This window comes from Coptis chinensis, chromosome 4 (assembly GCF_015680905.1).
Source record: "Coptis chinensis isolate HL-2020 chromosome 4, ASM1568090v1, whole genome shotgun sequence".
Lineage (NCBI taxonomy): Eukaryota > Viridiplantae > Streptophyta > Magnoliopsida > Ranunculales > Ranunculaceae > Coptis > Coptis chinensis.
The window spans coordinates 10,527,158-10,540,720 of record NC_141459.1 but is presented as its reverse complement, the minus strand read 5'-3'; the positions used below and the strand labels follow the sequence as shown (position 1 = coordinate 10,540,720).

Here is a 13,563-nt window from a genome sequence, read left to right as displayed (position 1 = left end):
CTTAAAATTACAAATATTCAAATAAGCTAACAGTGCGAAAATTATCAATCAAGACAAGCCTTTCAAACTCATTTTGTGTTCTTTCTTATTTGTTCCTTTTTGTTGGAACCAGTTCCTATTATATGGATCCAAATTACTTTTTTTTTTTTCTTGTGTGGGATCAGTTTGAACTGGACTTCCAATCACCATCATCAGCAGCAGAGGTCCCCCACCATCATGTGTGCTTGATCCATTCGTACAATTCTATTAACAACTAAAACAAAATGAAAAACTATGGTGAACCGACTAACATGTATTTTGGTCCCATTCATCTCACAATCCTCCTTGTTGCAGTCCATTGTTGCGGATAAGGCACTATAATAGACATAGGCAACTGAAAGTAAGAACTCCAACTTGCAAAGCACTAATTCTTTATACGAGTTCCCGTTCATTGTCAACACATTTAAGACTGAGATGAAGCAAAATAATACTGCTACTACGAGTCCCAACACACTGCCTTCTATCCAAGGGTGGCTCAAGATAATCGGGGGCCCTAAGCAAAGTTCGAAAGGGAATCTTCTATGATTAATATATACTAATAAAAATTGTTACATTTTTTTTTTTATTTTTTTTCCCACAACATCTTATTGATTTGTTTACGTTATTTCATATGATCCCAAATTTTTCTTTTTGTCTTTCTTGAATAGTCTTCACACAAACTTGAATTTCAATTTATTTATTTAACAAAAAATTGCAAATATAGAGAGAGAATGTAGAATAATTATACACCAAATAAAACAAATATAGAAAGAAAGAAAAATTATAGGGAAAAACCATAAAAGACAAAAATATGATATAAGTAAGATGGAATTGTTGGTGTTATATATACTTGATTATTTGTTATAGGGTGATGAAGAACTTTAATAAGTTATGGAAGTGTGCTACTTTTTGTTGGAGAAGGCGAGGGAACCGAAGGAGTTTAAGTGTTTAACACTATTTTAACAAATAAAAATTGTTACATCGTTTTTAATTTTTTTTCTCACAACATCTTATTAATTTGTATACATTATTTCATATGATCCCAGCTTTTTCTTTTTTCTTTCTTGAATAGTCTTCGCACAAAGTTGAAACTTTAATAGATTTATTTAACAAAGAATTGCAAATAGAGAGAGAGAATGCAGAATAATTTTACACCAAATAAAACAAATATAGAAAGAAAAAGAGATTATAGGAAAAAACCATAGAAGACAAAAAAATGATATAGATAAGATTGAATTATTGGTGTTATACTTAATTATTTGTTATGGGGGTGATGAAAAACTTTAATTAGTTATGGAGGTGTGCTATTTTCTGTTGGAGAAAGCAAAGGAACCGAAGGAGTTTAAGTGTTTAACACTACTTTAACAAATAAAAATTGTTACATATTTTTTATTTTTTTTTCTCACAACATGTTATTGATTTGTTTACGTTATCTCATATGATCCAAACTTTATCTTTTTTCTTTCTTGAATAGTCTTCGCACAAATTTGAAACTTTAATAAATTTATTTAACAAAGAATTGCGAATATGGAGAAAGAGAATGCAAAATAATATAGATAAAATTGAATTGTTGGCGTTATATATACTTGATTATTTGTCATGGGGTGATGAAGAACTTTAATTAGTTATGGAGGTGTGCTATTTTTTGTTAGAGAAGGCAAGAGAACTGAAGGAATTTAAGTGTTTAACACTACTTTAATGTGATTTTATGGTTTCCAATTTACCAATGTAAAAACGTTTATCCAACAATTAAAAATAAATAAAAACAAATGTGGGTTTTGGTTTTAATTTTTTTCTTTTATTTCCCCACTAATAAATCAATAGTGGGCAATGACTGGATTATATTGTGTGGGGCCTTGGGCTACGGGGCCTAAGCGGAAGCCTACTTTGCTATATGGTTGAGCCGGCCTGCATCTATCAAATACAGTGCTGTGTGCAGGAACAAACAGAGGGTCGTGAAGCATATTCCTGAAAGTCTCCTGCTAACCTGCAAAATTAGACAGACATTTATACAAGATTTAATACCTAACGGTTAATATACTGTCACTTGCCACAGTTTTATCATGCCACTTCCAGTTTAAAAGTGCACTACAACTAGTCCAATCCATTCACAGCAAGCACAAAGCACACCGCGCAAACGTACACGACCATTATTATCACATGCCGCTCGCCTATTTTACACTGCACTACAGATAATCCAAACTGTTGATATGGGGTGCTAGGTTGCACTCATCCTCGCATCCTAACCATTTTGTTTGTTAAACTAAAACAGACCTATTTAATCCATTACGATAACTTCATCATGCCTCACACAATCACAAAACAAACATTTCACAGTTATCAAGACAACATTAACAATGGCAAATAAAGAACTTAGAAAACCAACTCCAAGATAATAATCCATAGACATCACCCAAACAAAAACTGTACTCTAGAGAACTAGAACATAATTCAGCATAAGAAGACACATAGATAGAAACACATACTGAAATTGAAACTTACATTTCTCTTCCCTTCATTGACTGCATACTCTTTCGCTCCTTTCAACTCCTTCAGCTCTTTTTCCAGCACTTTTACGTCTTTAGTTTTTGCCAAAACCTTCTCCTTCTCCTGATTTGGAAAACATGTCAAGTGAGAAATGGGAGAAAAGGCTCTGTAATAACAAACCCTTGCACTTAATTTAGCATACCACTCTTAAACTAATATCAGCGTCACGCCGAGCTTGGCTTAGTTCTTCACTATGATCATCTGTAAGACCCAACACTTTCTTATCATGTTCTTGCTTAATACAGCTGATCTGAAGAGGGTCATAAGAGGCAAGATATTACTGAACTTATTCACATAAAAGAAAATAAAAGATGAGGAATGCTGAATAGAAATAAAACCAAGAAGCTTTAATATCAAATAATTTCCATAGAGTGCAACTTAATACAAGAAGGTTTTAGGTAGGGCAAAAAAAAATCAATCTGATGTCCAATCTAGCGGATTAAGGATATAAACTACCACAGGTCGTGCCAAGTCATGCAGACGTAACTGTATTTGCATTACTGGAAACTAGTTTCCATTTAAGAGTTTTTGAATTGATTAAAATATAATTCAAAACTTACAAATAAAAATCGCTTGTACATAAATTTAATAGCAAGATACAAAGGCTAGCGTGTAATTTGACAAGAAAAAGACAGTACTCCATTCTACTGGAATTATCAACCCTCCCAATTGGAAATGTCACTCGCAAATCCGCTATATATATGTGCAATCTGAATCTTTAAAGAGACATAACTCAAATTACTTAATCTATATCATTAAACTTCTCACCCTCAAATCTTTTAACAATATCTCCTTCCTCATCTCTACAGGTGCGGTCTCTGCAATTGCTTTATTTATATTTATAAATTTTCACCAATCAAATTTTATAATCAGGGGCATCAGTACCTATTTGACAAGGTTTCCTCATGCCCGACAAAAAAAAAAAAAACGCACATTAAGAGCCCAACTTATTAGGTAAGTGTAAATGTACAAATGTATCTTACTATAAGAAACAGGAGACATACAATATGAACCTTTATCAATAAAAATAACTTGATAAATGATTTAATGATACTTCCATAATGTAAGAAAATAATTTGTTGATTTAAAATCATGTTATAAGCTATTATCATGACATTTTAAAGGTAAGTAGGAAAGATCCTATAACGTACTATTTATATCAAGTGCCACGCACTAAAATGAAGAGAGATGCGAGTTCCTACCTAACATTGCAAATATCAATATTCATACAGTCAAAACTCAAAACATACCTCCGTCTGAACAATGATCAAGTATATCTGTGATTCTACTTCGCTTTCTACAAGGTTTTCTTCACATTTTGTTAGCTCCATTTGTTTACTTCCCAGCATCAGATCATATTGTTTCTTTGTGTCTGTAAGAGTATTCTCAGATGCAGCTAAAGATGCCTGAGCCTGCAACAAGAAATATGGTTGCACTTAGAATACCAAGCAAGTAATCACAACACCATAAACAATTTAAGTCTTTGTCAAACCTCTAAGTTTTTGCCTTCCAACAGCTTCTCCCGTTTCTCATATTGCAGATGAAGCTGTTCCTTCTCCTTTAGATTTTCCTGAAGCTGATTAACTTGTTTCCCAAGTGAATCTACAAGTTTCTCTTGGCTCATAATCTCCTCTTGAAGTGCTTCTATATCATCTAATGCACCCAGTAGGTTCACCTTGAGATGATCTTGAACATCCTGATTCTCAGATTCTAACGCTGATATCTTCAGCAATAAATCTGGCTGCAAAGTCAAAAGTAAACACTCAGATAGCAGTATAAACATTATACAATGTATTTGAGTGGAATGGGAGAGGCTGCACAAACCACTTTAGTTTCAGATAAGCTGGAAGTTTCTGATAACTGCTCAATGTTCTTCTCTAACTTGGCAACAACTGATTCTGCTGCTGCTTTCTTCGAGATCACCACTGGTATTTCAGACTCCAAATTCTCTTGGATGACTTCTTTTAGGTATAAATCATGTTGCCCTTCTTCCAAATGAGAAGTTAAACTCTCCAAGCACAACTTCTTTTCTGCAGTAGCTCCTTCTAAGTCTTGGATTAAAGAATCTATGACAGAAAAAGGTATATATCATTACACTGTTTCAATTCACTCTCTATGAGTCTACAATTCAAATAAAGAAGAATGACAGCTACAGTAACAAAGAACTTAGTTGTTTGTGGTTAGACCCTAAGTGTTTTGACAACATAAGAGAGCACCATGTTAGGCTAGGGCGTAGAAGGTGTCCTTGATTTTCCTTCTGCAACGTAGAAAAATGCAATGAAGATATGTGCTTATAAGACCAAGGCATGTCATTTTTCTTTGTTTTGTTACTTGTTTCTAGCTAATTTTTTTTTGTATCTATTCATGTCGCTTTTTATGGACTTTGAGTAGAATAGGAAGTTCTTTAGATCTCCTGCAAAATTGTTAACAGACCAAGAGATTATATACAATAAATATAATAAATATGATGAAAATGAATGTGATTAAAACCTCGAGAATTGCCCCGAAGTTTGGTGTGCCGTCTGAATAACAATCGTCTTTTTTGGGTCTAATGGTTCCAAACATGGTTGAACTATCATTGGTCCATTCTATGTATATGCTGATCTGATTGATTGTAAGTCTGATACTTAGTTGGTTGCAACGTATAAATTAAGCTAAGTCTTGAAGAAAGAACAATTATGCGATTGAGATTTATTGTAGTGGCGTCGTTCTGCCATGATTTGTAGCTATAACATTTTCGTTATGGTCGTTTCCTTCAAACAAGTCTCTGTTTCATTGTTATTGCTCATTGCTTATTTGTGTTATGTTTTTAGTCTGTGCTTGGTTTAGGCAACGTCAGTGGTATGAAAATGCTCAACTGTAAATGGATAAACTTTTGGATGTTAAGTGAAGCTTTAGATAGTGGTAGTAACTTCAAAAGAGTTTGTTTTTAGAATTGAGATTCATCCTAAATTGTTTATAGTTTGAGTGAGGGAGATTTGAAGAAGAAAGATAAACTCTTGTATGGGTTATAATAGTTCTAAGCTAATAAAAACTTGAAAGCTTTGATTGTTTGTATTGAAATGATTTGAAATCATGGAAGGCAGATTGATTAAAACTTGAAACAAGAGCAAGTAAATAAGATTGAAGATTGAAACAAGAAAAAGTAATTAAATAAGATTGGAGATTGAAATAAAAACAAGCAAATAATAAATTGTGATTGAAAAGAAATAAAACAAACAAATAAGAAAAAATGAATTGAAAAACAAGACAAGAAATTAAACAAACCAAATTGTTTGGATCCTAAGACAATGGATGGTTTCTCTCTCCCTTGCTTTTAGTTTATTGATCAGTTCCCAAATGTGCGTTGTTCTTACCCGTATATTGCTGCATTACAGTCCCTCTTACACTTAACGAAAAGACAACTCATAGCTTTTATTGTTTTTTTCAGGTTAAAGAGTATTTCAGACCACTTATCATAAAAATGCGATCTTAGCACCAAAAAGAACTTTAATCATGCTTATTATGAAAACCAGTAGCTGCTATGGAAAAATGCTAAAAAAATCAAAGTCAACCGGTCAAAGTCAACGATCAAAGTCAAAAGTTAAATCCCTCAGAAGACCAGAGATGCAGGCCCTTATCTCAAATTATGAAGACTTTCTCCCTAAACCTACCTTGTTCATGAAGAAACCAAAAAGCAAAAGTAAAAGTGTGATGTCTAATTTGTAATGGAGATGGGCAAATCTGTAAAAGGCAAAATTAAGTGTATATAAGCTAAAAGCAACGGAGAGATAAACCATCCATTGTTTTAGGATCCAAACCATTTGGTTTGTTTAATTTCTTGTCTTGTTTTTTAATTCATGTTTTTACTTTCTTGTTGTTTTATTTTATTTCAATCAATCTTGTTTACTTGTTATTTGTTTTAATCTTCAATCTTGTTTACTTGTTTTTTTGTTTAAATCTTCAATCTTGTTTGTTTGCTTTTATTTCAATGTTTTAATCAATCTTCCCCTTCATGTTTTCAATTCATTTCAATATAACAATCAAACTTTTCAAGTTTTCATTAGTTTAGAACAATTCTAATCCTACAAGAGTCTATTTTTCTTCTTCACATCTCCCTCACTCAAACTCTAAACAATTTAGGATGAACCTCAAGTCTTAAATTAACTTTTTGAAGTATATTCACTACAATCTAAACTTTTAAATGGCGCCGCCATCATGGATTGAAGGAGTGAGAGTGATTAGTTGAGAACTAAAAAAAGAGCATCATTCTCATCTCTCCATTTCTATTTTTTTTTTCAATTTTTAGTCATTTTATTTTATTGTTTCTCTGTATTGAGATACTTTTTTTTTTACTGATGCATCACATTATGCTTTAGATTTTGTGCCTAGTAAAGCTTCATAATACTCTAAGAATGCTTGAGATATTTGTTGTTGCCCTTGTAGCATGTTACAATTTCCATCCTCCACTGACAAAAATGAGATTTTATTTTGCTTCTTTTCCTTTATGGCATTATGGAAATAAGCGTTTCATTTGTCTCCATTATCAATATCAATTGAGCAGGCAATTTGTGATCTTCATATTTGCTCAATTTAGAAACACCTTCCCCCTCTTTATTAATAATTTAGAAGCTAGGACCTCTTCTTTCTTAATGTCACTTAAAAAATATATAATTATTCTCTAAAAAAAAATAGATGAATCTCTCCTATATAATTACAATTAGAATCCAAAGAAACCATAATAACTATCAATTTCCAAAGTCGGATTTCAAGACTTTAGAAAAAAAAAAAACTATTCATAGCACGGTTTACATGCTTATATGATATAAAGTTTGCAAAGTGAATAGTCTCCCTCGGGTGGACTGGTTACATGATGGGAATTTTACACTTCACATATATTGTTTGGTTGTGGAGTGCACCAGTGCGTGTAGCCATTGGATAGTGGTCCTGAAAAGATTCAAAGATGTAGTAACGTGATTCGGTTGGGCACTGGCCAGTAGAAGCAAATAGGAACTACACTTCCATAGTTCCATGGCAAAGTTAGTTGGAAATTTGGAATTTAGGCCAGTACATTACTTAACGACTGTTTCAGCGCTCACTTTGAAGTTGCCAAAAAAATAAAAAACCAAAAACCAAAAGATCATTTTTCACTATGCAAATTTAAATTTAGTTAATTTTCTCATTAAAACTTTTTTTTTCTCAAAAAGTGTTTTAAATCTTCAAAAATCGGATTTTTTTTTTTGAGATGTTTTTGTAAAAAATTTGTATTCACATCCGTTAAAAAAAGAATATGTTGTTAGCTTATATGTTGTTAGCGACCTAGAAACAAAATGAAATCCCTAAATCACAAATATAGACTGTAAAGTCGGTAAAATTTTTGGGTGAGAATACCATAAGTCTCGGGCTCGGCAGCATCAAAAAGTTACTAATCTCTTTTAAAAACTAAACTAAAAAAAAATTTAAAAAAAAAAAAACAAAATGGACGGCAGTTGTGAAGTTGTCTAGCATTATATACCGACATCATCGTTACCTATCGAAATTTCACAACAAACAAAATCCAAACGACATTAACGACCGTAAATTATATTTATAAAATCAGAGCCACTCATCTTATTAATTAAAAAACACCTCGAGATACTCACCCAATTCCTCCTCCTAATAATTCCCATAATCTCTATCTCTGCAAACTTTTTCCTCCTCCATTCATGGTGAAAAAACATCTCAATCCTTAAAACTCTCCATCATGTCTCCGCCATGTGACGGAGAAAACAATTCCATTGGTTCCATCACCCACTGCACGTGTACAACTGACGCGAATGATACGCGATCTGTTAACAAAAAATGTCCTTATTGTCAAAAATTTGACCCCTCTCGTTTTCTCAACTTAAACTTGAGCTCCACGAAAGATTCAGACAAGTTATGGAGAATCATTAATGCTTCTGCTAAAGGTTTTGCAATTGGAGCTGGTTTGAAAGGTGGTCTAGCTGTTTTTTCAATACTTGCTAGATTGAAAAGTCGAAGGAATTTTTCTTCCGTGAGGTAATTTGATGTTGGGAATTTGAATTTTATTTAGTTTTGGTATAAAGTTTGTTTTTTTGAAGTAATTTTGATGTTTTTCTGTTTAGGAAGAGAGTGGGAATGCTTTCAAATGGCGAAGCTGTTGTTGTGGCTTGTAAAGAGACATTGAGATATGGTCTTTTTCTTGGAAGTTTTGCGGGTACATTTGTTTCTGTCGATGAATGTATTGCTGCTTTGGGTGGACATAAAAGGTATGTTTTCTCATCTTATTGTTGTTATTTATTTGATTGAGTTTTAAGAGGTTGTAATGTGAATTGAAGTGGTTGGGTGTTGTGGTTTGTTGTTATGGTGGATTTTAGTACGGCGAATTGGAGAGCATTGCTGGCAGGGCTAATTGCTGGGCCTTCAATGCTTTTGACTGGGACAAAGACACAGCATACGAGTTTGGCTATATATATTCTTATGCGTGCTGCAGTCTTAGCCTCGCGGTGTGGGATTAAGAGTGAACGATTTGGACGTGTTTGCAAACCGCTGACATGGGCACATGGCGATATTTTCCTCATGTGCCTATCTTCATCACAAATTTTGTATGTATATTTCCATTTTTAATGTCGTGTACTTCAATTAATCAATAGTTAATTTATTGTTGCTTGCAAATTTTTATGCATTTTATTTGGTTTTTATTTGTGGCACTACTTTGAATATGCCCATGGCAATGATGATTGGTGAGGCTAGAACTTTCATTTTGAGCAAGAGAGATGTCTGGATTTTTGGTGTAATATTGGGTACTTGGTAGAGTCTATCAACACATTTTCAGATGGAAATGGAAGGATCTTACATGTTAAACTCTTACTTGAGTTGATAATAAAAAAACTGTAGTGTGGAATGTTCATAAGTCTTAGTTGAGCTGGTAAAAGTTAATTAGTCATCATAGAAAACAATGTAGTGTATAATGTTTTATATAATGTTTGATCCTTTTTTTAATTGGGTGCTTCGGTATACCTCATCCTAACGGCAAATATATGAGTTTTCTGTTTAGTTTTTAAGTAGGACAATCACATGAATGTAAACATTGAGTTATGACATAATCTTTACATCTGTAATCCATGCTTTTTTAATTAACAAATGCTTGATAATAAAGAATACAATTTTGTCTTCAGACTATGACTACACCGCGAATCTTTTGCCAGGTCTGCATATATATTGAACCAAGAGAGCTTGCCTCCATCATATAAGTCCTTTCTCAATAAGCATGGTGGAAAGGATCCCATTATTCTTCAAGGCATCAAAGAGATTGCATGTGGCATTCCTTTCTCAAATCTGGAGGGAATAGAAAAGCATTACAAGTCCGTGGGTGTGAATGTAAAATTAGATCCTGAAATGAAAGTGCCATGTTCGGTATGTGCTTTAAAATTTGTTCTATTGTAGAGCAATAAAATTTCCTGGATTCAAAGTACAAATATGTTTAGAACTTAGAACACCCTGCTTAACTATATTGTCATTATTGAAACTATATTGTTATTATTGAAACTTCCGTTGTTTAAATATATTGGTAGAATGCATATGGTTCTCTAGGAAGAATAATATTGAGATATTCCTCTAGTAGGAATCACCAAGCTAGCCCTCTAAATGAGAAAAGGTTTATTTGGATTCCATGGATACGATTTAAATGTTCATTCCTTATTTTGAAGGAATAGCTGTTTTCTGGACATGTTTTTGACATTAGTTTAGTTTTTGTGAATATTCTGGATGATGAGATCTCGAGACCTTAATTAAGTGCTATTGGTTGTTGTACACGGTGTATTTTATAAGCATTTGACATTGTTTTTTTTTGACATTGTAACACTGGGCTTATGAAACTAGAGTATTTTGTTTGCTTTAACACATTCCTGAGCAATTATTCGATCAGTAAAGAAGCATTTTATTGCAAAATTATGTTAGGCAAAAGATATACTGATGAAAGAGGCTATTCCATCTGAGCTCCCAGAAATACCAGCATAAAGAAACTTTTTTGGGCCGAATTCATCCTGTTTAAGAACTGCTCTAAGAGAACACCATTAAACTCTCGTAAGTCATAGCACTTGCAACTGATCAGCAATTTAAGCTTACTCTTCAGTTTAATGGTCTCCATCCATCTTGAATGTTTGCAAGGGTCACGGTGGAGAAACTTTCATAAGAGGCTGTCTAATAGTTTTAGCCTCTATACTTTCGAGCGTATAGACTGCTTTTGGTGATAGGATGTCCACTCTTTGAAGAGAAAAATAGTATAAATCAAAATAATATATTTAAAGCATTTTGCATAAAATGATCGTCAATTTTCTCTGTCTATCCTCTGAGAACAGTGACAGAGCATTAGATTTCTTTGTCATCTTAGTAGAAGGCTCTAGCATGCTCACTTTTGATTTTGTTTTTATGGTTCTGGTGTTTTTGTTTTCTCGCCTACTTTGTTTTTGTCATTGTTCTTGTATCATGTGGCACTTTATCACTGGTAGTTAAGTTTGAAGGGGGATTCTCATATTTCTCTACATTTTGTATATATAATATAAATCTAAGTCACATTGACATGGATCCGTTTGTCAGTGTCCTATACAGAGTGTCCAATATGGTGACCTATATGAACAGGACCCAGGGACACGACTAATTAAAAGGAAAACTATTACTATTTTTTAGATGCTCCACTAATTCTTGGGCTCAAGACCGTACAAACTACTACAAAGTGCATCATTACAAATAATTAGCTATAAAAGTGGATGTCATGCAGTTGTAACTATGTTAATAGATTATTTTCTTAGTCTTTAGGGTATAGAAGAAACCCTAGTTTGAAATCCTATGCGCAATGTGTCTGTGTGTCCGACATGGATTATTTTAAGAATATTAAATGTCCATGTTACTTAGATATAAAGAATCACAGAATCTTAAAAAGGTGATTGTGTAACTGCTACTTCTTATGCAGATGATACATGGGAATCAAGGATGTACAGCACATATTGTTTCTTTTCTTTTTCAAGCCTATCAAAGAGCATTGCCAGTCTATCTCCCGATTTATTTGATTCCTGCTCTAATAGTTCATCGTCAAGATCTGTCGAAAAGGTACTGAAGTCTGGTTAGCCGTTGTTGTTTGTACTCCACTAACTCCCATTTGTTGCAAATTGCTTGGCAATATATCTTTAACTCATTCTTATACCATATTTGTCAACTGCATGTGGAAAAAGTCTTAACATGTGATACTTAATCAGACTGGGCCTTGATGTGCAAGTGTGATCATTCTTATCAATCATACATGCAGTCTGGAAGAGTTGTTCTAAAAGTCCAGCCTGGTCACTTGATTGTTCAGCGCAATAAGAACAAATTTCTTGAAACTCTTAGCTGTTGTTTCTTCAATCATCTTTGACCATCGTTGTATTTCACTGGTTTTATGTATTCATGTTTGGCTTTCATAAAGTATACTTGTGGTCCGGGTTTTATGTATTCATGTTTGGCTTTCATAAAGTATACTTGTGCTGCCTTGTACATCTTTTATTAAGTTCTTTTTGTTCAACACCATGCAGGCCTTACACAATTTTGGGAAAGGGTCTGCTTGGTACTGCCAGATCAAGTTTGTTTCTCTCTGCATACTGTTCATCTGCCTGGTGAGCATATACTAACATCAAAACTAAGATATTGTTGACTCTCTGCATGGGTAAAAGTGATTGCCTACAAATATTGTGCCTGTTTTGCTACTGACATATGACTTTGAAAAAATTGTTGTGGTTTTATTGGTCCATAAGCATGTAGTAAAAGAAATTCTAGGCAGTCATTTTGGCACGCTAAATTATGTTGTATTTATATTCAAACTTGCTTAAAGTATTTTGAAATGTTCATCTATTGATGGACCTAATGGTCAAGCCTTGAGAAGTTGGCCCCAAGGTCATCGGTTAAAATTCCAACTTCACTGGGGAAAAAAGAATGGGATTGAAGGGGTTAGGAAATGAAAAATAAAATAAAAAAGTTGTTCATCTATAGTTGCTGATGAAGCCTTTTTATTTGTTCTTCAGGATGTGGACTTGTGTGCTGTTCAGAATATTTAAACAGTGCAGCATTCCTCTAGTTGCAATGGGAACGGTATTGTTTTGATGTAGTAAATTTTTGTTTTAATTGGCGATATAGTATACGAATTTGTTACCAATAACACTTGTTTTGAACAGTTTCCGACGGGCCTGGCCCTTGCAATTGAGAAAAAGAGCAGGAGAATTGAGATATCATTGTACTGTTTTGCTCGTGCTATCGAGAGCTTTTTCACATGCATGGCTGATGTTGGCTTGTTGCCAGAATCCAATAAGCTAAAAAGAGCAGATGTTATTGTATTCAGCTTATCAACAGCCATCATCATGCACTGCTATGCAAGGGAGAGAGAGGTGTTCCGCTCAAAGTATTTGAATGTTCTAGATTGGGTTTTTGGTGTTCCTCTGTCTACTGGTGACACTCCTCGTGCAAGCGTAGTTGAAACGTCCAAGCAATTTTAAAGAAGTCACGAAATGATTATTCAATCTTTATTTGTACAGTCCATTGTAACTTAGAAACTCTTTTAACCTTGCATTTGAATTTAAGTATTTATGTGCTTCCTCTTTGATGAGGCAGTATAAAATTTTTGTTATGTTCTTTGAATGTTGATGCAATTGGAACTCCAGATCCTGTCAAAATAAATTTCTGAAGGCATGATTTTAGTATACGGTGATCAATCTTTCAGGTAAATTGAGACCTTTGATCCCAATCAGCAGTCTCAGTTATCAGTCTAATTAACTAATAAACTAATAGAAGCTGTCATTTACATGCATCAAACTATTGCTTCCTAGTACTGCAAATCTCCAGTAGCAAAATTTTGTAATACAGATTGTAATTTGTAAATGTGAACCTTTCAACGGGACAGCACAACAGTGTCCATCAGTTCAAGGCAGTCGTAAAATTATGAATGGAAGAAATAACCAATTTCGTTTTCATATTCCAATCCAAAATTCAAACACT

At 33.6% G+C, this 13,563-nt stretch overlaps 2 protein-coding genes across 3 annotated transcripts; one reads left to right on the top strand and one right to left on the bottom strand.

Annotated features, from left to right (window-relative positions):
- Nucleotides 1-1,709: 1,709 nt before the first annotated feature.
- On the bottom strand, nt 1,710-7,658 carry LOC147501810 (uncharacterized). Of its 2 annotated transcripts, none has more exons than XM_086603834.1 (6): nt 4,752-7,658; nt 4,058-4,631; nt 3,816-3,977; nt 2,708-2,815; nt 2,521-2,628; nt 1,710-2,005 (listed from the first exon to the last, which is right to left on the bottom strand). In XM_086603834.1, exons 2-6 carry the CDS (start codon nt 4,346-4,348, stop codon nt 1,901-1,903), a joined length of 774 nt encoding a protein of 257 aa, XP_086459960.1. In that variant the 5' UTR covers nt 4,349-4,631; nt 4,752-7,658; the 3' UTR covers nt 1,710-1,900. The 2 variants fall into 2 exon arrangements, with proteins under 2 accessions (XP_086459960.1, XP_086459961.1); XM_086603835.1 differs by having other exon boundaries at nt 4,782-7,658.
- A 517-nt stretch (nt 7,659-8,175) lies between these two features.
- Nucleotides 8,176-13,268, top strand: LOC147501809 (uncharacterized). Its single transcript, XM_086606801.1, has 8 exons — nt 8,176-8,583; nt 8,670-8,813; nt 8,922-9,149; nt 9,753-9,960; nt 11,516-11,652; nt 12,111-12,191; nt 12,597-12,663; nt 12,747-13,268. Exons 1-8 carry the CDS (start codon nt 8,288-8,290, stop codon nt 13,062-13,064), a joined length of 1,479 nt encoding a protein of 492 aa, XP_086462927.1. The 5' UTR covers nt 8,176-8,287; the 3' UTR covers nt 13,065-13,268.
- Nucleotides 13,269-13,563: the final 295 nt, after the last annotated feature.

Coding starts and splice junctions, on each gene's coding strand:
- LOC147501809 (XM_086606801.1), top strand. CDS start 8,288: ATGTCTCCGCCATGTGACGGAGAAAACAATTCCATTGGTTCCATCACC. Junction 8,814..8,921: donor GCTTTGGGTGGACATAAAAG/GTATGTTTTCTC, acceptor GGTGGATTTTAG/TACGGCGAATTGGAGAGCAT. Junction 12,192..12,596: donor GCATACTGTTCATCTGCCTG/GTGAGCATATAC, acceptor TTTGTTCTTCAG/GATGTGGACTTGTGTGCTGT.
- LOC147501810 (XM_086603834.1), bottom strand. CDS start 4,348: ATGTTTATACTGCTATCTGAGTGTTTACTTTTGACTTTGCAGCCAGAT. Junction 3,978..4,057: donor TGGAAGGCAAAAACTTAGAG/GTTTGACAAAGA, acceptor TTCTTGTTGCAG/GCTCAGGCATCTTTAGCTGC. Junction 2,816..3,815: donor TGATCATTGTTCAGACGGAG/GTATGTTTTGAG, acceptor GACCCTCTTCAG/ATCAGCTGTATTAAGCAAGA.